The sequence below is a fragment of the Melampsora larici-populina genome, assembly GCF_000204055.1.
Source record: "Melampsora larici-populina 98AG31 unplaced genomic scaffold MELLAscaffold_11, whole genome shotgun sequence".
NCBI lineage: Eukaryota > Fungi > Basidiomycota > Pucciniomycetes > Pucciniales > Melampsoraceae > Melampsora > Melampsora laricis-populina.
In genome coordinates, this window is record NW_006768775.1 from 891,890 (window position 1) to 913,753 (window position 21,864).

A 21,864-nucleotide genomic window follows, 5' to 3' on the forward strand; every position below is an offset into this window, starting at 1 on the left:
GAACTTCGAACTCCTAACTTTATCACCGTTTTTTCCTTTCTAAATCCGTTGTCCGAACATCTGTCTCAGTTCATCATCTTAAATGGAACATTCAAAAGGCCTTACTCCAGACGAGGAATCCCACGTCCCGGGTACTCTCATAGAAAAATCTGGATCCCCTCGACCGGTTCGTTCAAACAGTCCTCACATATCTTTCCTTTCCAAATTCCTCGTTTGAACTTCGAACTTCGGAATTCATCACACTTTTTGTGTTTCTAAACCCCTTGTCCGACAATTTCTCTCACTTTTCACTTAGAAACATTCGCAAGTCCTTACTCCCGATGAGGAATCTCACATACCAGGTACTATTATAGACATCAGATTTAAATTCCCTCGATCGGTTCGTTGCGAGACCGAGCCGGACGAGGCTTTGATCGGGAAACACAAGTACTCGAAGGTATACAAGTTTGCCAATCCTTGTTCAAGATGCGCCAACACTGGTCGTATCTGTGTGACTAGTGGCACGAAATCCGTCAAGTGCGAGTGGTGCAGGGTTTCGAAGATACCTTGTGACGTCAATGGAGTGGAAACTGTGCACTTCAAGTGGCTGCGAAACGGAAGCCTCTTCCCTGACTCGAAATTCGACACCAAGACTAAAGCATCGAGCACTGACCTCCCCGACGAAATCTCCCTGTTGGGTTCGGAAGACGAAGCTAGGGTTGATGATTGGTCAACAAGGACACAAGGTAGGTGATGCTTGCTCCATCGCATCTGCTTGGAGATGCGTGTTCGAACTGACAAGTGTCTCTTCATAGATGTCGATCCTCTCGATCCCAGTCCACTGCAAAATTTCGGTGTGGAGATACCTTTGGCTAGGAAATCAGGGTCAAGGATCATACAGGATGATATAAGGGCCGACCGATATCTTCAACGTGTGATGGGATGGCGACGAAGCTCTGAGGCACCACCCTTCCGCCCCTTGGGCTTCATTACGATGCCTGTTGAGGAGATCCCGGACCCATCGAACAAGAGACCTACCCCGGATTCCGCTAGATCTGAAGAAGAAGAGGATCGACCCAAACGAAAAATCAGAGTCAAGATTCGAAAGCCCCCAAGTTTGGAGGACGACGACCCTTCATCCCCTACTGCTCATTCTGCTCCTCGAACTTCCTATCCTCGGCCCTCTCAACTCTCCTCCTCGGCTCCTGCTCCATCCCTACCCTCGCTTTTGATCGGACGTGCTATTTCACCAGTCGCTGCACCCCGTCTTTCGAACCTGGCAGCCTTTCACCATGTGACTCCTACACCCTCAAACTTAGCCTCGATTAAAAATTCTTCTTTTCAGCCTCCGCACACCCGTCAAAGCCCTGCGATTCTTGAAAGTTCTCCACCCCCGGTTTTGGAAGACACTTCAAAAGTTCCTTTATTTCGACTTTCTTCACCATTGGAAAGCGAGGGACGAACCGACGAACAAGTCCAATATCCACATGATGATGAGATACCCACTGGAAAACAAGGACAAGCGGGAGATGATCATACGAGATTGAACAAGGTAGTAGGAGCTGCTGGAAATGAATCAGACCGCCAGTTTTCTCTTGCACCCAAATTTTCACGTGGTGGAAACCAGCGGTCCGAAAACGCTCAGACAGATCGGGGCAATGATATTCATTCAGATGATAGCTCTGTAGACTGGGGTGTAGTCGAGCCCAACAATTTTGATGGTAACGTGGTGGCGGAGCAGATGAAGAAGGCAGCAAAAGATATGGAGAGATTCATGGCAAGCAAAATGTTGGAAATTGCTGCTTTGATCCCAGCCGGTCATAACTTTAATAATTTCATCGCTATGCGTAGAGCAATACAAGATAAGTGGAAAGGATATAAGGAAACAGTGAATGAGGCTGTCAAGCCTTTACAAAAATTATAAATTAATGTTGTTTTTTCTATTTACTTGCTTTGACAAAAAATCGTGCTTAGAAAAAAATAAATTCTGTTTTTCTTTCTATTTACTTGCTTTGACGAAAAAGGTTGCTTACAACATTACAAATTGTATTTTTCTTTCTATTTACTTGCTTTGACAAATCTATTTACTTGCTTTGACAAAAAAACTTGGTGGCCCGTATATTTCTATCTTTGTTCCGTCTCGAAATCAAGTTCCTGGATTTTGAAGATGGATGTAAGATATAAAAGTTTGATGTTGAATTTCAAAGTGTCTGTACAGTTAGCCCTTCTTTGAGGATTCAAACTTCAAGTTCAAGTTCAAGGAGCTTTGAGCTTCAAGCTTCGAGTTCAAATCTAAATCTTTCGATATTCGAAATTTCGATTTGAAAGATCACTTCGATACCTCGGTTAATTGTAGATTGAAACCCAAGTCAGTTGAAGAGGATCAAGAATAGCTTTGACTCACGCCTGTATCACCGCCCGCACCGGGCAATATGCTGCGTTTGACCGCAATTCTACAGCGCTAAATCCAATCGTTTCAAGGATGGGCGTTAGAAGGTGGTTCGAAGTGACTACCATAACTCATGAAGGCTCATTTAGAGCCCACATTAAGTGTGTTTATCTCCTCCGACACACAGTCTTCAAAATTCCCTCTGAGATCCATATCTGAATGACAATGAAGAGAAAATCTTGAGATGCTTAGATTTACGATTGCAGAATGATTTTCTCAGCATGTAAAAATGATAGAATACATGTATGACCCTATTGAGAGACTGTGATAGGCAGAAACAGAACAAGTGAAACGTGAACCTTCAAGTGTAAAAGATATTACGACACCGGTGGCTGAAGATCTCCCGAAACAAAATAGCCTCAAGTATATCTTGAAGTCATCCAATTTTATCATTTTCTTTGGCTATTTTACTCACTTGAAATTGCTGAGTGGGAAGAACCTCTCATGATTGATTTTTGTTAACGATACCTATTGAAAATCGCCATGACTTCACCGTCACGTTATGAGGACTCAGATTCTGAATGAGTACTTTCAAGTTCTTCAAGTATGAAAAACAGGTTCTTTTGTACTAAACTCTAATTATCATAGAAAAATTTATGTGTTCTAGAAGTCACAGCCGACATCAAGATTCCAAAACGAGTACGAGAGAAAGAAGACATGAATGAAAATTAATCAAGTTTGTACAAGGAAGACTTATATATCCTTTCCAACAATTGGCCTCCCGTGTATCCTCACCCGATAAATGCACGTAAATCCAGAGTGCCCATAGTTTGAGGTGATTTTGAAAAGTACTTTACTGTAAACCAAAGGATGTGTTCTTGGTATTTCAAAAGTCTGTAAGGGTGAGCTGGGGCTAGAGATTCTGTATACTCCTCTGAACAAAAGAGTCCCGTCCGCTGATTGATTGTGATTGTCATCGAGTCCCCAAAGTTCGAAATCTCTAGGTGCCGCGGTGATGTCATTTTGCGCTAATTGCGCTCCAATGTGTTCAATTGACAAGGACGTGATGTCAATGGTTCGACTGAGGCCTATCCCTAGCTGTCCGACTGGTCCTTCCAAAGGCCAACAGTTTCCGGCTGAACCATCACCTTTCAGTGCAATTTCTGGTAAACTCGCCTGTAAGTTGGATCCACGTAATGCTATCCACCAAGAGAGACGCCGTCTCCAAGTTGTAGAGGGAACAAAGGAGGGTGAAGTCAAGGATTGAATCACATATCCTCCAGTTTTTAGAAAAGCAAAGTCTCTTTGCCCATCCCGATCCTTGATGCATTGCTTGAATGCCTCACGTGCCATGTAGCTCGTTTCCATGTCCAGATTGCCCGACGAAGAGCAATCCTCTGTAATTCTACCCAGCTGATTGTTGTCCTCGGTTCGTAATTCATTTTCCTGCGTGATTGTTTGTATTTCTTTACCAACAATGTTCATGCTGGTTTCAATGTCATCTATTTCTGTGTACACACGAACGTGACCTGTTGCTACTGCCACTGCTCCTCGAACATCGAGGTTAGGGATTCGAAGTTCCGCCACGGAAGCCGAGTCGCCGGTGCAAGTTTGGCAGTTCAGATGTACTCGCATGTACTGGAGGTCACCTTCGGCTTTTTTCAAACGTCGATCAAGAAGGTGTATTCGTCCGCATGTAGCTATATGAGAGGTTGAATCAGCCTTCAAGATATAGAACGAGTTTAAACATGCACGAACTCATTGCAAGGAATATCAATAACCAAATATGCATTGCAGGGGCATGTCGTGAAAGTTCAGTGATAGCTTTTCTAGCTCGTAGTCCAGCGCTACGACCGAAGCTGAGTGGTACACCCTCGCTTGACTGGCAGACCTCAAGATTTGGCATCATGGGTGATGTCTTGTATCGAAAAAAATTGTGGGCTTTGTATGAGGTCAAAGGCTTATAGCTTGTGAAGATTTGTTTTTGTCAACCACTGCTTCAATGAAGAGAGAAAATAGATATCAGAATGAATCGAGTGCAAGCCGTGAGTTGAGAGTGATTCATTTAACCATCGAGTTCATAGATATTTATACTGACAACTGACATCACAGATGCACTACGTTCATGAGTCCCATTCCCCGGACTGAGCCTGGATAGCTGATGATGAAATGTCTTGCACTTCAAATGCCAAACGTGGAATACGCAAGCACATCCAACATAGGCGCCTTTGTGCGAACTCATCTCAGCCGAAAGACAGTACGTACAATAGCGCAAGTTGGGAGATGAGACTGATTCTTTGAGTAATCTTTTTCCGAAGTTCCTGCTGACCTAAGTACCTGACCTGAGCTGCGCAGTGGAGTGTTGGACTCAAGAATCAAGGATGAACGTTCACATATCTGAACGGTTTCTGACTCGTTGTTGAGCTGATGGACTCAAATAATACTCGACTATTCGAGGCAGGAAGACTCAGAATCGTGGTCTGTTGTTCAGTGTTGTAATCTCAACTTTTCGACTCGTGGCTCAGATCAAGCCTTCAAACCCGGAAGTTCAAATTCAAATCTGAACCGAGTCTGAGTTGTTGAGCCGATGGACTCAATACCTCCATAAAGGTGGCCTGGGCTGAACTCAATCGAACGCACTTGGTTCACAAAGTTCGAACTATCCCCATCCATCGCAAGATTAGCCAGCCATCAACCTCGCATACACTGACGCTTCACTGTTTTGATTGTCAACAATCTATATCACGCCCAATTTCTTCGAAATGAGTGTTTCTTCCGGTAGGGAGACATCCTGCAATCATGTACTACAAATTGAATCAAAAGAGGCAGTCGCTTCATCCCGCCACAAGAGATCATATGGGGGCGTACTAGAAGTCAAATCAAGCGATGTGTCAGCGCAGGATTTTCACTCAATCAAATGCCGCAAAGTGGGGACTATGGTGGGTTCATCATATAATTGAAATCTGGACTTCCTTGAGATGACTAAGTCTCCTATCTCTTCAACACTTCTATTAACAAGTCTCATCGAACACCACCTGATTCAAGGTTGGATGATCAACAATTTATCGATCACCTCATGAATAACGCTGGATTAGCCGACTCAACAGGAAGATACGCAGACGCTGTAGCATTATATCTGCAACTCCTGGATTTGTACTCCGCCAACATGATAAAATGTGAAAGCAAAAACGGTCTGACCAACAGAGGTCCTCATTCAGGGTGGATTCTGTCTTGTTTCAATCTAACCCGGTGTTACTTGAAGTTAAATCATCCGCAAGCGGCCTCCGATATCCTTCAACAAGCCTGGAACCCAGAATCAAGTCGAGCCATACCTGCGACACATCCAAAGTATCTGGAACTATCCCATTTGTACTTCGAGATTGAGGATAGGTTACAAAATTCTTCTACTACTGATAAATACGTGCGTCAATACCTGCTATGAAAAAATCTCACTGAAACAGATGACTGACAAGAACAATGCTTTTCACTTTCACCAGAAGTTTACACCAGAAAGCTGTCAAGACGAATTCACCATCAATGATATTTTGGATCTAGTATATATGTATGCTCAAGATTTTCTGTCTCGAGAGCAATCACAAGATGCCATCTTGCTTTTGGAGGGGGAGATAAGTCGCATCACAAAAGAAAACAAACCATATGATTCAAAATTGAAAGAAAGGATCGTCAAAATCCATCTACTTCTTGCCGAGGTGTATTTGCATGTTGGCCAACTGCATCAGGGAGAAGAGATTTTAAAGCGAATATGGAATGCTGAAAGCCGTTTCTATATCAATCATCTATCAAAATTATCTTTGGATGGCACAGCTTTATAGGCAAACCAGTAACAAAGAAAAGTGTGACACCACGTTTTGCAGACATCGAGCCCAGAAACGAAGGGAACCAACTCTGTACGAAGTGAGTTTGGACGCGGATATGATTATCCGCCAAAAAAGAGCTAATTAAAATCTTGACTCCTTTAACCAGTGGCTTGCTCTGACCCCGATGGCTATGCCTGCCAAGATCAAGAGTCACTGGAAGTCTTGCATGTTGTATTTTCATCCAGATAAGGGTGGACATACTGGCGTAGCACAACAGGTAAGCTAGAATACAACCTTACATGCATCATATCTTGAATCTCATAATATTCCCTTTATTTCAGATAACGGCGGCTGCTACAGTGTTACTTGATCCAGAGAGTCGTCGCCGATACGATTTAAAGATTAATGCTTGACGAGTCTTACAATGAGAACAGATCAGGACTGTACCCATGAGTTTCATATGCTTATGTCGCCGGACTTGGTATTGATTGTGTGTGTTGGTCTATGTTTGTATAGAGTTGATTGATTGTACGTGGGTCTATGCGCTTAGAGAGTCAAATGATGGGTGAATGATGTGGGGCACAGGCTAGCGTTTTTCATATGCTATGCAATAATGTGGTCATGATAGGCCAGTCCGGTGTTGATTATTTTGTTGAATAAGATTTCAAAGTGATCCACTTTTATCTTACTGTCACCTGCTTACTGTTGTAGATGAAGAAAACATGGGAGTGGGATGTTCGAGTCTATCAAATTTGATTTGCTAACTGAATCATTGACATTGACGCTGGCACACCTATGCTTCCCGTAGCACGCACCGTAGCACAGCGGGTCCATGCTACGTGATAGGACAAGTATAGAGTGAGGGATCTCTGACACTTTTCATCTCAACATGTGGCCACTGCCCTAGCTTAGAGTCCGTTCACCTTGAGAACAGAAGAATGGGGGCCTGTATAAACATGGCTTATTGAAAAACATTTGAAAATGAAGAATGAAAGATCTCATACAAAGAGATGACAATTTAGACAACAGGTATAAGAGGAAGTTAAATGAGCTGTGATTCTGAACTGGAATTTGATGTGTATTCCGAGAGCTATAAGTTACGGATTTTCTGAACTAAGTAGTAAATCGGTGTACACCTTCAAGGGTTGGGGTAGGCAAGATCAGGAGAGGAGTTTTAGACTTGATAGCAGCTGCCTCGGAAAGCTGGTTGAAGCGAGCAATGACCTGGCTCATTGCGCAAAACTCGTCTTCGATTGCTAGCTCACGACACGCCACATGATTGCCAATAATTTCAGCCTGAAAATTTAATATCATTAGCAATTTATCTAGCCTTTAGTCAATATATAGATACACTTACTCGAAAATGTTTCGCATTGCCCTCAAAGGTTACAAGAGTTGCACGGAGGTCTTCGAGCTTCGTCGCAATAGACCTTAATGTCGATGCGCTTGCCGAGGTCATCGCGATATTCCTATTAAGCGATTGACTATCCCAACTTCCGAAGTTCATTAAACGTTTCCAAATTGGAATGCCAGCCTTGAACTTTTGTAGCTGCATGTTTTCCTCTGCAAATTGAGCACCGACACTCGCAGCGAAATCCGAGCCTCTCTTGGCCAGGGGGATGGCATCATCTATCTGAGCTTGCAGGCCAGAAAACCTTCCGATATTGTTTGGACCAGATCACCAAACCTGTCATATGCTGATGTAGTTGAGTACTTATCTTCCCCATCGGCGATGGAAGTCAGTACTAGTCGGATCACTTCGAGCTTGGGTTTCACAAATTGGATATCAGTTCTTGGCTGGTCTGCCGTCGAATCGTATCAATTCTTCAAGAAGAACAGATGCTCTCACCTTCTGAAAGACCTTTCGCAAAAATGAGATACTTGCACTATTCAACAGATTCACCTTGTCCCTCACATCTCTGGTCGTCTCACCAAGGTTTTGAATACATTCGGCAAGGTAGTCTTTCTTCTCTAGTATGTCTGATGCAGCGATGGCCTGAGCGAGCTCTAGTATTTCATCTTGGTAAAGGCGGACATGATTAGGATTTCCAAGGTCAAGAATCGACTCGAAGATATCACCAGCGGACCGTGCAGTCGATGTGACAGTATTTGATAGTGAAGCCACCTTTCTTGAATGACTATGGCCTTTGGGTCCACAGAAATAAGGCCCACCAATATAGGTACAGTACCAGTACGAGGCTGTCGGAACGCGAATACTGAAACTCCCGATGAGGTACTGGTGAAGAGTTTTGGGGATAGCTGGAATCGTTACCACTAACAAAGCCAATGCAACCCATCCAAGAAGGTGTCTTGACATGGCTAATGGATTCATTGACCTGAAGGCGTAGAGGGAAATTTGGAGTATGTGAGCAATATGTCGATCAGCTCAATATCAGCACGGAGTCCTGGCCTCACAAAACACGCACGCGTAAGATATTTTGTGTCCAAAGGGTTTGAAGGCTTGACAAATCGAAAAGTTGAGATTACAACGCTGAACAACAGACCACGATTCTGAGTCTCGATCAGCTCAATATCAGCACGGAGTCCTGGCCTCACAAAACATGCACGTGTAAGATATTTTGTGGTTTGAAGGCTTGATCTGAGCTACGAGTCGAAAAGTTGAGATTACAACGCTGAACAACAGACCACAATTCTGAGTCTTCCTGCCTCGAATAGTCGAGTATTATTCCGCGTGTCCTTTGTCGGTCAAAATTTCTCTACATCAAAGGGGGTATACGTTGGAGCGATGCATTCAAGATCAAAGGGGTCTATCATGAAAGTTTGAGAATTTTCGGGAACTCAGGTTTACGTTCGTACCTTGACGTAATCAAGTAGACAAGATACGCGCTGAAGCAGTTCAAGTTGACGTCTAAACGAGTGTGTCTGAGTGAGAAGTAAATAGAATGTGAATTTCGCGTCCTCAACAAACCTACGCAGCTGAGTTTCAGTTAAGGCTCAGACATTTCTGGAGTTGCTGCTGGTTGATCCTCTTCGAGATGTGACATCCGCTCATCATGTTTGATTCGTGCAAACGGCTCATGACACAATAGCCACGAGTATGAGGCTCAGTGGCTATTGCTTGAAGACTGCGTATAATGGCGGACCTCCTTGAGCAAAGACATAGCCTGATGATGTAGCCTAACCCACCGTATTTATTAGAGGGCTCCCCCTAGCTTCTGCAGATTCAAAGTGCATAGAACTCCTACATAGAAAGATCCATCTATTTCTTCACAATAACCCTCCTCATCGTAAATTGAACTGCCATGGCTATGACATCTAGTTATGATACATCTTCACCGAATCTGAACCCCAACTGGCTGGCGTCCAGCATGGAAATATCCCCCGATGCAAAACTGAATGATGAAAACCTGAACGCGCCCGAATCGACTTCTCTACCGGACCACAACGCCGAGCGTAATCAGCGTCACAGTTTTCAGATACGGTATATAGCACTATCTTCTATAGTGCTAATCCTGGCTTGGTATTTATTTCAGGGGTAAATTGTCCCACACTTCTTTTTGTTATCATTGAATATTGCTCACTCGTGCAAATATGATATCTCGCGGTTTCCTAGAAGCTCATCAGCTATAAACGTTGACCAGCTACAAGAGGCGACAGATCAAATAAAGTCAGGTCGTGCATTGGGAGAACTTCGCAAGATTCAACACACCCCGATCACATTCATCCAATCAATGAAGTCTCTCAGTGATGATGTTACATCGAAACCCATCGACGTACTTTCTCTAAGAGAGCAATTGGGTGTCTTGAAGACTTCCATGGACTATTCGGAGTCTTCAGCTGCCGTGAAGCTACTGGTAAAAGTTTCCGATAATATAGATTTGGTCTCCAATATGATGCGCCAGCTCAATGGGAAAGGTCAAATGGAGCTTGATATCTTCATGCGAGAGGTGAGTAAGGTGACCAACCAATGATACAGCAGACTGCCAATCACTGAAATCATGCTATACAGTTTGTCTTATGGTTCAATCGAGAGGAAGCTGCTCGGGACATGCACACCGCAAAAAGGGTCCTTGACCGTCATCGCGATTTCTTAACGCTCCTTACAAGGTCAATTGCGACTATACTTGATACCATCCAGCTCACAAACAAAGCCAATGAGGATGCAAGATACCAACTTCATATGTTGGAAAGGAGAATGATAGAGAGCTCTAAATTCAGCCATATCACTAAGGTGTTTGGGTCCACCGGCGGTAGGGCCTCGAACGAACTTCTACAATCAATCACGGGAATTCTGAATCACACACATGAGATCTCAACGTATTTGGATGACAAAAGGCCTCTTTTAAAGCTCTATCAAGATAACATCAATTCGTGGCTCGTGAGTACCCACTGGTATCGTTTTACACTTCCGACACTGATCATAAATCATTGGGGGTAATTACTATTCAGGGTTCGATAGTCGATCGCATGAAAAGCTCCAAGAACTCCCATGAAGTTGACATGCAGAGTCTGATACTGCTGGATGCCATACGCAGTCATGTCACGAGCATCTCACCAGGTCCATCATCTGAGCAGATCTCACTAGGTAGGGTCCTTACTGACCAGTGAGGCATACATATGGTCCGATTTTGTGGCTGAAAACAAACAGCAATGAGAGTACTGTTGTTACCTCTGCTTGAGAATTGTGCTCTTGTATCTTTGAGAGATTTTATTTGTCGGAAGGCATCCTTCATTAGATGGCACGAATATACAAGCTGCAATACTGAACCATAGATTTCGCCTCCTCTTTGAACGTTGAGATTTTTCAAGCCGTGAGCTCTGACTTCTTAGTTCGAAGGTCATTTGAAGTTCGAAAGTCAAGCTGAGTCAAATATGATAAGCTTTGAAGTTCGAGCTCACCATCTGAAGCTCGAAAGGTAAGCTGAGTTGAATGTGATAAGCTTGGAAGTTCGAACTCGCCATTTGAAGTTCGAAAGCCAATCTGAGTCTAATAGGATGAATCTGGGACTTAGCCATCCTTTTAGGATGCTTATATGACTCTACAGAAGCACATACATGAGGAAAACTCTTCGTACTTGACTAGGGAAATATGAAGGTCCATCGAATTCCACTTCAGCTTGATTATCGACAGTCATACTACGGATGTTGACTTCCAGAGCTCCCAGCTCAAAGCTCCACGCGGATGCGTGAACGGACATGTCCAAATGTCAATTATACACAAGCTCACTGAGTGCGTAAAGGTGCGTATTAACGCTCAACACGCTCGTGGCGTGATGCTCTCAGTCATTGTCACACGCCTCACACACCAAGTCCTACACATCCAGCACTCTATGCGAAGTGATGAATACATGCATAGCTCAGCTGTGAGCAAATTGTTGATCCATTCAAATGAGCAAATGAGAAAATGATTAGAAACAAGACAAAAGAACATTTTAATGAGAATGAGCACGCTCATCACATCCTCACAAAGGAAACCCCCATAAACAACTGTTTTGCTGGGTGCTCAAGCATCATAAAGGAATAAGAACTACATGATACTACGCATTCATTAACGCCTGCAGCAGAAACGAGAAGATTTAGGAAACAATCGAGAGCTGTTCAGCATGTGTAAGACATGGGTGGCCGAATCTATGATGTGCGTACAAAGATTTCATAGAAAGGAGGGAGTCAGTGTGGTTGAAATGAATATCACGGTCAGATTGGCTTGATATGTAGTCAGCAGACTTACTTTGATTGATTCGAGTCATGTCAAGTATCTCGAGGGGTGGTTGAATGATGGTCTTTTTCGGTGTCTTGCGCTTCAGAATTGCTTGAAGAATCGCTGAGTTGATTTTGGGCGAGCAAGTCCCTAAAAGATGGTAGTCAGAATCAGCATATGTATGGAATTTTATTATCAATGTATAACTTACTTATGATGTTCGGCCAAAGCTGAAATCAATCCGAGATCTTGTAAGCTCGTTGTAAATAAGATCTGACGATTTCGCAAGGTAGTGAGATCGATCTGGAGGCGATCGTAGAACACTTTGTCTTGGTTTGAGTAGGAGGGAACGCCAAATGTACCGTCGCGCAATTGAAGGTGGAGCCTCTCGACCTTCTTATGAATTTCGGTAAGATAGCTAAGATGATCGTCAAGGCTCTCTTGAGCTTCTTCTTGAGCAAAGTGGACTGAATCGAGCTCATGTTGAGTTAAGAACTTGTAAGTTTTGATAAATTTGTCTAAACCTTCGACTGCCTGACGATATTGGCTGTTCTTGAGGTGAGGAAGACAATAAATATCGAACAGACGTTTCCTCTCGTGGTCGAGGTCGAGGTCAGCTGCCGAGTCCACGCATCTGGGATCTTGGCGAGGCCCAAAGGTTTCTCTGATGAGTGGAGCCTTGATGTACTTGATGTTGGTTGGAGAAGGGAGTTGTAGGTTTCTAAGGCGCGGGGCGACCATTTCGACAAAGATCATACGTAGAAGCTCGTGATCTTCTTGAGCGTTTTGAGTGAATTTAAAATGAGGGAAAAATGCAAGGATGACTTCTAAGAGTTTTTTAGGCGTAGCTTTACTTAAGAAGCTTTCGGGATCAATCCTGGGAGTATTACTATGCCCATCAATAACACTTTCAAGGATATATTCGGGTAAGAAGACACTGGAGTGGACGTAGGATCCGTAAGACATGATGAGGATGGTAAGATATTTTGGAAAGAAGGAAAAATACGGCCAATGGCTCGTCTTATATGCCCGTCTGAAGGTCATTCGACCCAAGTTTTTGGAACTTTGGACATCATTTGATCATTTGGTGGGTTGATCATCCTAACTGTTCTTTTTTTTTCAGCTGTCTACTTCGAATTTACTACCCATATATCTGGCTGAGATCTACACTAAAGGGTCTAATGGGTGACTACATAAGAAGGGTTGTGCATTGAACACGTTATAGGGAAAGAGACATAAATTACTTGCCGTCCCTCCCGCTGTACCTCCTCCTACCCACTCGTATTGAGGAGAAGGACTTATGAAAATACATAAGACATGTTTGCAAAACTTCACATTAGAATATAAGAAACTTCGGAAGAATGAAGATGAGATATATCCAGGTAATTGCGGAATCATTAAGAGATCTACAAGTTCTTGCCAATTGAGTCTGATGGCATCCAAGGTAAGACAAGTTAGGTACAGACGAAAAGGTGAGGAAAGTTCTCCAAACAATCGGGATTATGGCAGTCGCAGGGTAGACCGGAAGGTCCCTTTGACTGTGTGATGGGAGGGTCAAGTGAACCTCGAACCCTCGCACGAGGTTTAGCAAGCACCGTGGTGGTATTTCGGACCATCTTCTTCTTTCGCGGACAGAAGTGCCTCCGAGCTAGCATTCCACCATTCTAATTTCTTGAAATATCATAAGCTTTGAAGTTCGAACTCACCATCTGAAGTTCGAAAGGTAAGCGGAGTTGAATATGATAGGCTTTGAAGTTCGAACTCACCATTTGAAGTTCAAATGTCAAGCTGGGTCAAATAAGATAGATTTGAGACCTATCGTCGAGAATCATAGCTAGGCTTTTTAGGATCCTTGGGGAAAGACATAAATGGGCAAAACTCTTCCTACTTACCTACTCGCATGTGGAATATGAAGGTCCGTCCAATCCCACTTCAGCTTGACTGTCGCCACTTCAAAGCTCAACACGCGTGTGGGCTGTGAACAGTGACACATGTACTGCTCACTGAGTGCGTAAAGCTCCACGCGGTCGTGACGTGACGCTTCAACTTCTAAATCATCGTAACGCGCCTCACAGCGCCGTTACACGCCAAGTCCTACTAATTCATCGCTGTATGTGAAATGATGAATACGTAAACACATACATATGTATCATGTCCACAGATCTCACCGAGTACTTGAATCGTATCGGATGTGGGATGGGACAGTGGACCTCAGTGGACTCATGCGACGGACATGGGCGTATGTATAAATGTGGCGGACGTGTGGTCTCAAAATCACCTTGATACTTCCTGATGCTTCTTTATCGCCAATTTTTTTGGACAACTTATACTTTCTAACCCAATCCCTTGATTGTGATTGCGATACCTCTTTTTCATCAGAGATTCTTAGCTACCTTGAGACTTTCATCTGGATATCTGTAATTTGTCTCACTCTAAAAAACTTCCCTTGTCTGCTTTGGACCCTAAGATCATCGCGACGCAGAACTCAGAAGCTAGAAGGGAGGATTTTAACTTTGTGCAACATTACCAGTCATATCAGTTGATCGTTTGTAAAGGTTGTGGCCATGCCCAAGCACTAATCTCCTGCCACTCTCAAATCCCGCCTTCTCTGTTGATATACAATATATCTGCAGGAAGGATAATGTATTCAAGATTGGGATTATGTATTGATAGAATCATACAGAACTATAGTCCAACCAAATTACGTTGATCAACAACAAAGGGGGTTGTTGTCTATAGCCCGCATAAAACCCAAAAGCTCAAGTCCCTTTTAGGTTTTTTCAAGCAACAAAAGTTGGGTGATGTCGCTTTAACTCGTACAACCACCATCTCAACCCAGATAACTGGTCATCCTCAACCTCGAAGTTCGATCAATCCAACGACACTTCAATCCTCACTTGAATTACTGGCCTATCAGTCTCAAACCGTATCAACATCAATTCTTACCAGACTCATGTCGACTCGTAAAGGGGGAACCAATGTAGCTTACGAGTGTCCCCATCTTCCTACGTGTTATGATCCCAGTAGCAAAGGCAAACCTTGCCAAGATTGCAATGGTTTGAACCTGACCGGTGTTCGCAACCATACTCTCACCACCAGGCAACATGCGTTTTGTGCCCCTGGGTGCCCGGTCTATAAATGTAAGTTCTTGTAAAAATTTACTTCGTATCCTCATCAAGACTGATGATTCCGATTGCTTGTAGTGACCGATCTGAGTCAAATCGAATTCAAGAGGAAGAAATGTTCGACAACAACCGATTTGCCCGGTTCATCCAATGTCACTCAAACTCGTACTTCTTCAACCGAGCGATCTCCTTCACCCTCTCTTCGCACAGGAAAGACTCCACGAATTCGACAAAGAGAAGGCACACATGAGGGAGCAGTATCTACCAACCAGGGCGTCAGCGGCGAGCCAAGTTTTCGACGAAACAGTGTTCGGAGCACCTCTGCATGCAATCCTGTACAGGATAAATTCTCTGGAATGAGCATCAATCCGGAAAAGTTTACCCTTCAAGAACCTCATCATTCCTCTCCGAAAGCCTCTTCCTTTACTCGAGAAACAAATCGAAATTCCAGCAATGTGCCCGGAAATTCTAGATCGAAAAACTTAATCGGGGACATGTCAACTGCCTTTGCTGGTCCTCATCATACCCAATTGGAAAGTATCTCGGCTCCAAACCCAGGTGTGGCCAACCAGCTCCATGCGTTGATCAATTCTCAAAGCTCGCAAGAGGCAGAACCGTTGATGTGCGACTTCCTTATTTTAGATCCTGCCGCCCCGGCAACGAATATCTGTCATGAGAAACCTTTCCACTTTGATTGGAAGTTTGGGGCACTCTTGGTGGTATCCTCGGTACATTTCTTCTGGTTCATCCGGGCATGGTGGGATGAATATGCTCATGCATATTAAGTCTCATCTAGAGTCCTTATGAAATATATTGAATCGCTTGAATAGGATACGCACTCATGTTTACCCTGAAATGCTCATGCTACATACTCTTTCATTATGGTCTCAAGAGCAACCCTTTCATATTTTTTGGAGCTAAAGAATTGTTTTGTGATACATGTATTTCTTGAGGATGTCCAGTCGTAGGTCTGATAAGCCTTCAAATGTGTCTATGGACCCAGGGGGTGTACTTGCTTTTTTTGAAGAACTCTCGTTGTTTGTGTTACCCCTGATCGCTCCCCTCATACAAAAGTATCATGCGATCTGCTCCTCATTTCTTTTGGTGTTTTTCTGAATTCTGATGTGGGCTCTTCCAGTCACTTTTTGTGTTCATCAACTTGCAGCCCTGCACAAGTCAAAATATCCAGTCATGTAATTGGATGAAAACTCATGCATGTCTCAATTATACAATTTAACTCAAGATACCCGTCCCGTGAAGAGATGGACTGGAAAAGGAAGTGTCTTAGAGGTCAGGGTTATATAGATACTACTTCAAGGATGTGAAGGTCGTAATGTTAATCTGATCAATTCCTCAGTCGCAAGCGTTTGGTTCAAAAGTGTAATGTTGATCGGATCACTACCTCAGTCGAAAGCGTTTGATTCGAACCCAGGACGTGAGTGTCTAGGAGGTGACTGTTGAGTGTTCAAAGGAAGCTGACCTGAACACAAACGTAATGATGAGCTTCCATCCAAAATTAACGGGAGTCCTGTGTTCTGTGACTGAGTGCTGAGCCAGGTGTGCTGAGCGGGGTGTAGTTGTCAATGGGGCTTACTCTGAGGTGTTAGCAGGCCGGATTCAGCACGTGGCTTGAATGAATGGCATACTACGCGTGTTTTGGTCAATGACGCGTTCTCGGGTACGTTATCAATGGCAATACTAACATGTGGCGTTAAGCAGAGAGCATCTTACGAATATCTTTGGGGACAAAGGGCTCAAGGTGAGTCTTCTTTTGCTACCTTTGCAAAACAAAGAGATTCGAAAACCAGATGGGTGACACGGTTATAAATTGCTATGATCTCAACTTAGGAGCTGGCACTCACCCATTCACGATATTCGATCTCACCTATCAAAACAAATTATCTACTCACCTCAAATATATACCGGTTATCTTTGACATCACTCGTCCACATTCTCACCTAGTCATCGCTTCGAAGAATATTTCTCTAATAGTCGAATTCATCCTTAATCTAGCTATCTCATCTTCATCTTACTAGCCATGATCATTTCTGGAAACATATCAATCACAGGGAATATTACTTCACCTTCAAGACCTATACGTAGACGCTCAGCTCCTATCCGAGCATGTAGAATGGCTGTACCTTCTCATAACCATCAAACCGCCGAGCAGTCCGTCCGTCCACGCCCCACGAAGACCCTCTGTTCTGGAAGAAAATCTTTAGCGTACCGACGGAATTGATTGAAATCCTCTCACCCAACGTTAAACTTCAAGCTCGATCAGTGACGAAGGGTGCCCTTCAAGAACTAATCCACCACTTCGTACCGAGTCACCGCGTACCCCGCAATATTCTCAAAGCCAAGTTGATCCGTGTATTCAGAACACAAGTGCTACGTAAATATGGCCCATTTCATGGTCTTTGAGAGAATCAGAAGATATTCAATGTCAGTAATCCAGACCAGCTTGTAAAAAGGAAATGTCGACAAAACTAACCAAATACCTCATGTTTACACTTCCCTGGGCTTCATCGGTTTAGGAAGTAGGTCGATTTTCCGAGTTCATGCGTAAAGGTTCGAAACGGTCATTTGTCCCATGTGCAGATCGATTCGAAGCGGTCTAGCCTATGCTTTCTATGATGTTTCAACACCTTCTCACCTATCCTTCACGATCTCTTATTCGTTGTGTATGTCAAGATATGAAATGGTTTCTTTATTGATGGGTTTCCGGAGATACTATGATGTCAAACTTTCAAACTGGATGTATGTATCTATGCCTGTTATCTCTTGTGTATCTCTGGGCGACGCTGGGAGTTATTGATGGGTTTCCGGAGATACTATGATGTCAAACTTTCAAACTGGATGTATGTATCTATGCCTGTTATTTCTTGTGTATTTCTGGGCGACGCTGGGAGTTGCTCTTTCTATTGTATCATGTGGGTTATCTGGAGGCTGGATAGGGCCGTATTTTTCTGGAGTATGTACAAGGTTAAGTCTGTGCCGTACGGACAAAGAGTTACCCACCAAGAAGACAATGACTCCGGTAATGTGTTGTGGACGCAGCCATATCCAGTTTTAAGCGTAAGATTTGGAACATGCTGAGTGGTGTGAAAAACTCTCCACATCACCCTGACTACATGGAAGCACTTAATCCCAAGAGTGGCTATGTGCTGAGTCTCCAAGGGCAAGTTCGAACTTCAAAGTCAAGTTCGAACTTCGAAGCTTTATATGTTAAGGTCTCTTGAGGCTCGAAGCCCAGACCTCTGACACTCGAGCTTGAGATTCGAAGTTCGAAGTTCGAAGAGCTCAGATTCGAAGTTCAAAGAGCTCAAGACCAAGTTCAAATGGGCCTTGTACAGAAAAGCCCACACTTTTTGTTTTTCGTGTCAAAGAAATAAGCAAGACAGAAAATTTTTCTGCAATTTTTGTGTCGATTCGAGACCAAATCGGTCCTACGCCGATTGCATCGGCTGCTTTTGGAATGCGTCGCTAAGATGCAACCAAAGTTGCCTCGCCAGCGAGATTGAATCGGGCATTCAGGGGATTGAATCGCGATTCAAACACCGACATGAAATCGAAAAAATGATTGAATCGGGACAAAAGGCCCGACATTTAGTTGCTCAGAGGGGATGCGATGCGATGATTGTATCGCACATTTGTTTTAGTCGGATGAGCGCTATACGAGTAGCCATCGGACCTGATCAGACTGAGGTTCAGTCGGCGGCCACCAATGCGGTTTGGGATCGGCGCTCAGTTTCATCGGTTGTGCCAAAGCGATCCTCAATTGGACTGCGGATCCCATCGGACAGTGAAGATGTGATTACACATCGCACAACAATTCTATCGCACAATTTGGCCCCGACCCTGCTTCGGAACACCGTCCACGATGTGACATCGGAAGGGGCATTCCGACGTGAATTTCTTGGCGGTGTTTCATAAGGATTGAGCAATGAAAATGAAAGAAGAACTAATCCTTCAAGGATCTGGACACCTTGTTTCAATAAGTTGGACATTGACAAAAATGCAGTGAATTTTCAATCTCTAGCCGGGCATCCAGCAAAATGTATCTCAATTGGTGAATTCCAGTAAGGGTACGCTACATGTATGAGCTGAAAGAGATGAAGTGCCTTCAATTTCTAGGAAGACCAGCAGTTCTAAAGAGAAAGAACACAGAAAAGAAGGATCCCTGCGATAAAATTGTCAAATAAAATGCATCACTCAAATGATGTAAGTTGTAAGGGCTTCATTAATGTCTCAATTTTAGAGCTCATCAGAGTCATCATACTTGAACAAGTCTAACTCTTTTTTCTTTCCTCCGCTGAAGTTGGTGATGAAAGATCGGTGATGATAACGTGATGGAGAATGAGATGATGTGGCCAAACGGGGTTGGCCAGGGTCGGCACTAGATCAGCGGACCTCTTCTTGGGGTCTGGAAGGGCATTTTTGTCATTTTTGACAATGTGACTCAAGTGGCACTTTAGAGCCACTGTACCTAGTCCCAACCACACGCACGCCCACAAAACTTGAAATTTGCCGACCCAAGCCATCTCATTTGCCCGGAGGGGTTAGCAAGGGCTGAAAATTCATGGCATTATTGAAGGGGGTTGATGCCGTAGATAGACTTTTCAAGTTGATGTGGCCAGTGGTTTTTGTTTCAACAACTGTTTTTTAAGTTTATTCCCATATATTTTGGACCCATGGGTTTATAGTGGACTGTATGGGTTAGCAGTATGGCTATAGGCTGTACTTATGGGTTATAATTATGGCTTTAGGCTATACTTATGGGTCAGAAGTATGGCTTTAAGGAGTGATTATGGCTCTTGGGAGGCTCAATTTTGGCCGATTATGACAAAAACAACACCTCACATAGCTATTCACATCCCTCAACATTTCGGACCGGGGCCGGTTCCAGGGCTGCCACGGATAATTTTGTGGTTGGAGCTCAAAACCTTGTGAAATTGTCCAGACCATTCCAAAGCTTCTTGAATTCTGATCGTGACACTCATTGCTATCAAGTGTGGCTCATTGAAGTTCTTTCATATGGCTTTCCAAATCTATCAACTCACACAATCAATCTTCACGATCTTATTCAACTTGCAACTCAACCTATCTCATTCATTTACTTTCCATTTGAGTCACTTTAAGATAACTTATTGTTTCAGAACCTCATATGATGGTGCCAGTGGTGGATTGTGGTTTTTGTACTAACTTAACTAAGTCCCTCTTGGATGAGCGAGTAGTCAAGAGAGGGACTTATGGCTTATATATGAAATTTGGTGTGTGAGCCAAAATTTTTTGGCTGGGGACTTTTTCGACCCTGAATAGCTCTGTCCCCTGCAAATAGATATCCTCTGGAGCTAAGAAAGGCCTTGTGCTCCTGCTCAACCTACACATATTGGGTCTTTTAAATTTATTACTTGGGTTTCAGAAAGTGCTGAAAATCAGACTTGAAAAATTGATTTTTGTGTAACAATCCAGCTTGCCTGGTGTGAGGTTTTGACACGTTGAACAGCTTTCTCAGGTATTGTAGTGATTTTTCCAGTCTCTACCCTCTCATTAATCTGCAATAAATTGGCCAGATAAGGAGTGAGACACATTCAGGTGTGTAGGTCAAGCAGGTGTACAGGACTTCTCTTTGGTCCAGAGGATATTTATTTGTAGGGGACGGAGATATGGGGGTTTGAAAAAGTCACCAGCCAAAGATTTTTGGCTCACATGTCAAAATTTGTGTACAAGCCATAAGTCCCTCTCTTGATTACTCGCTCATCCAAGAGGGACTTAGTTAAGTTAGGTTTTTGTATTGATGTGAGTGATAGAATTTCAAATCGGGGGATGTACATAGCTTTCATATGGTTGACTTCATGGTTGGCTTCAACAAATTGGTGGCGTACATCAGACTTGGGTGTGAAATTTGGTTGGCTTCAGATCAGGGCCAACCCGTGGTGCACGTCACATTGGCGTGAGCGTGGCCCATGTCAGCGTTTTCCCTGCAGTGTGTGTTCAAATCCCATCAGACACATAATCACATTTTACCATCTTTAACACCCCCATCCTTTAGCACATCCACATCTTTATCACTGTAAACATGTACACTAGATGAAACAGCCAACTGCAACCTTTTCCCTGACACAGCCAGAGGGGTTTTACCGGTTCTGGGAAAGATGCCGTGTCTGATAGCCTCACGGCTCTAATGACACTTTGTGCAATGCAAAATAAAAATACACTACCTTAAATCTCAATCCAATTCCCTTAGATATAGTCTTTGATGTTAAAAGCCTCTACAGCTCTAATTCCCTCTACAAGCTCACTCTACCACTACACAACCCTACTCCATACCATAGGCATTAATGGTATTCAAAACTCAAGAAACAGGTCTGAGAAGTGTCAAGAAGTGGCATCTAGGAACTTCTTGGACACTTCCAAGATGTCTCTTGGTTTTTGGAGTTTCTGGGCCCCAGAAGCATCTTCCCATATGAATGTGCATAACCAACCAACCCTTCTCACATCTCTTCCCACTTTTACATGGACTCGATCAACACCACACCATCATACACACCGCCAACATAGATGCCTCGGATTGAAAAATCTGAGGCATCATTGGATGGAAACCCTCGGACAGGTCTTGTCCGAGGATTTGATCCGAGGTATTTTTTGATGCAAAATAATACCTCGGATCAAAACCTCGGAAAGATTTTGTCCGAGGATTTGAGTCCGATGATACCTCGGATTTTTCAATCCGAGGCATCTTTGTTGGCTGTGACACATCACTTATCCGCCAATTTTCCCTTCTTTTGGCCTTTGTCTGATCAATACCGGAATTGCTTCAAAAAGCTCCAAATCATGACATTCTTTCATATTGGTGCGCAGGCTCTGATATGACTGCACATCAAGTCGCTTTTT

General features: G+C 43.6%; 6 protein-coding genes across 6 annotated transcripts; 3 read left to right on the forward strand and 3 right to left on the reverse strand.

Annotated features, from left to right (window-relative positions):
• Positions 1 to 82: 82 nt before the first annotated feature.
• Positions 83 to 1,903, forward strand: MELLADRAFT_84671 (uncharacterized protein; the record flags this gene model as incomplete). Its single annotated transcript, XM_007408021.1, has 3 exons — positions 83 to 166; positions 296 to 725; positions 795 to 1,903. The coding sequence occupies 3 exons, from the start codon at positions 83 to 85 to the stop codon at positions 1,901 to 1,903; spliced, it is 1,623 nt and encodes a 540-aa protein (XP_007408083.1).
• A 1,218-nt stretch (positions 1,904 to 3,121) lies between these two features.
• MELLADRAFT_84672 (uncharacterized protein) lies at positions 3,122 to 4,277 on the reverse strand (the record flags this gene model as incomplete). Its single annotated transcript, XM_007408188.1, has 2 exons — positions 3,122 to 4,068; positions 4,127 to 4,277. 2 exons carry the CDS (start codon positions 4,275 to 4,277, stop codon positions 3,122 to 3,124), a joined length of 1,098 nt encoding a protein of 365 aa, XP_007408250.1.
• An 853-nt stretch (positions 4,278 to 5,130) lies between these two features.
• On the forward strand, positions 5,131 to 6,599 carry MELLADRAFT_104891 (uncharacterized protein; the record flags this gene model as incomplete). Its single annotated transcript, XM_007408022.1, has 5 exons — positions 5,131 to 5,307; positions 5,388 to 5,789; positions 6,194 to 6,283; positions 6,353 to 6,463; positions 6,528 to 6,599. 5 exons carry the CDS (start codon positions 5,131 to 5,133, stop codon positions 6,597 to 6,599), a joined length of 852 nt encoding a protein of 283 aa, XP_007408084.1.
• Positions 6,600 to 7,299: 700 nt separating this feature from the next.
• Positions 7,300 to 9,308, reverse strand: MELLADRAFT_104892 (uncharacterized protein; the record flags this gene model as incomplete). Its single annotated transcript, XM_007408187.1, has 6 exons — positions 7,300 to 7,482; positions 7,544 to 7,841; positions 8,274 to 8,522; positions 8,613 to 8,646; positions 8,691 to 8,790; positions 9,291 to 9,308. The coding sequence occupies 6 exons, from the start codon at positions 9,306 to 9,308 to the stop codon at positions 7,300 to 7,302; spliced, it is 882 nt and encodes a 293-aa protein (XP_007408249.1).
• A 2,587-nt stretch (positions 9,309 to 11,895) lies between these two features.
• On the reverse strand, positions 11,896 to 12,811 carry MELLADRAFT_84673 (uncharacterized protein; the record flags this gene model as incomplete). The annotated part of the gene is made up of 2 exons (XM_007408186.1): positions 11,896 to 11,995; positions 12,057 to 12,811. The coding sequence occupies 2 exons, from the start codon at positions 12,809 to 12,811 to the stop codon at positions 11,896 to 11,898; spliced, it is 855 nt and encodes a 284-aa protein (XP_007408248.1).
• Positions 12,812 to 14,798: 1,987 nt separating this feature from the next.
• MELLADRAFT_84674 (uncharacterized protein) lies at positions 14,799 to 15,755 on the forward strand (the record flags this gene model as incomplete). The annotated part of the gene is made up of 2 exons (XM_007408023.1): positions 14,799 to 14,985; positions 15,049 to 15,755. 2 exons carry the CDS (start codon positions 14,799 to 14,801, stop codon positions 15,753 to 15,755), a joined length of 894 nt encoding a protein of 297 aa, XP_007408085.1.
• Positions 15,756 to 21,864: the final 6,109 nt, after the last annotated feature.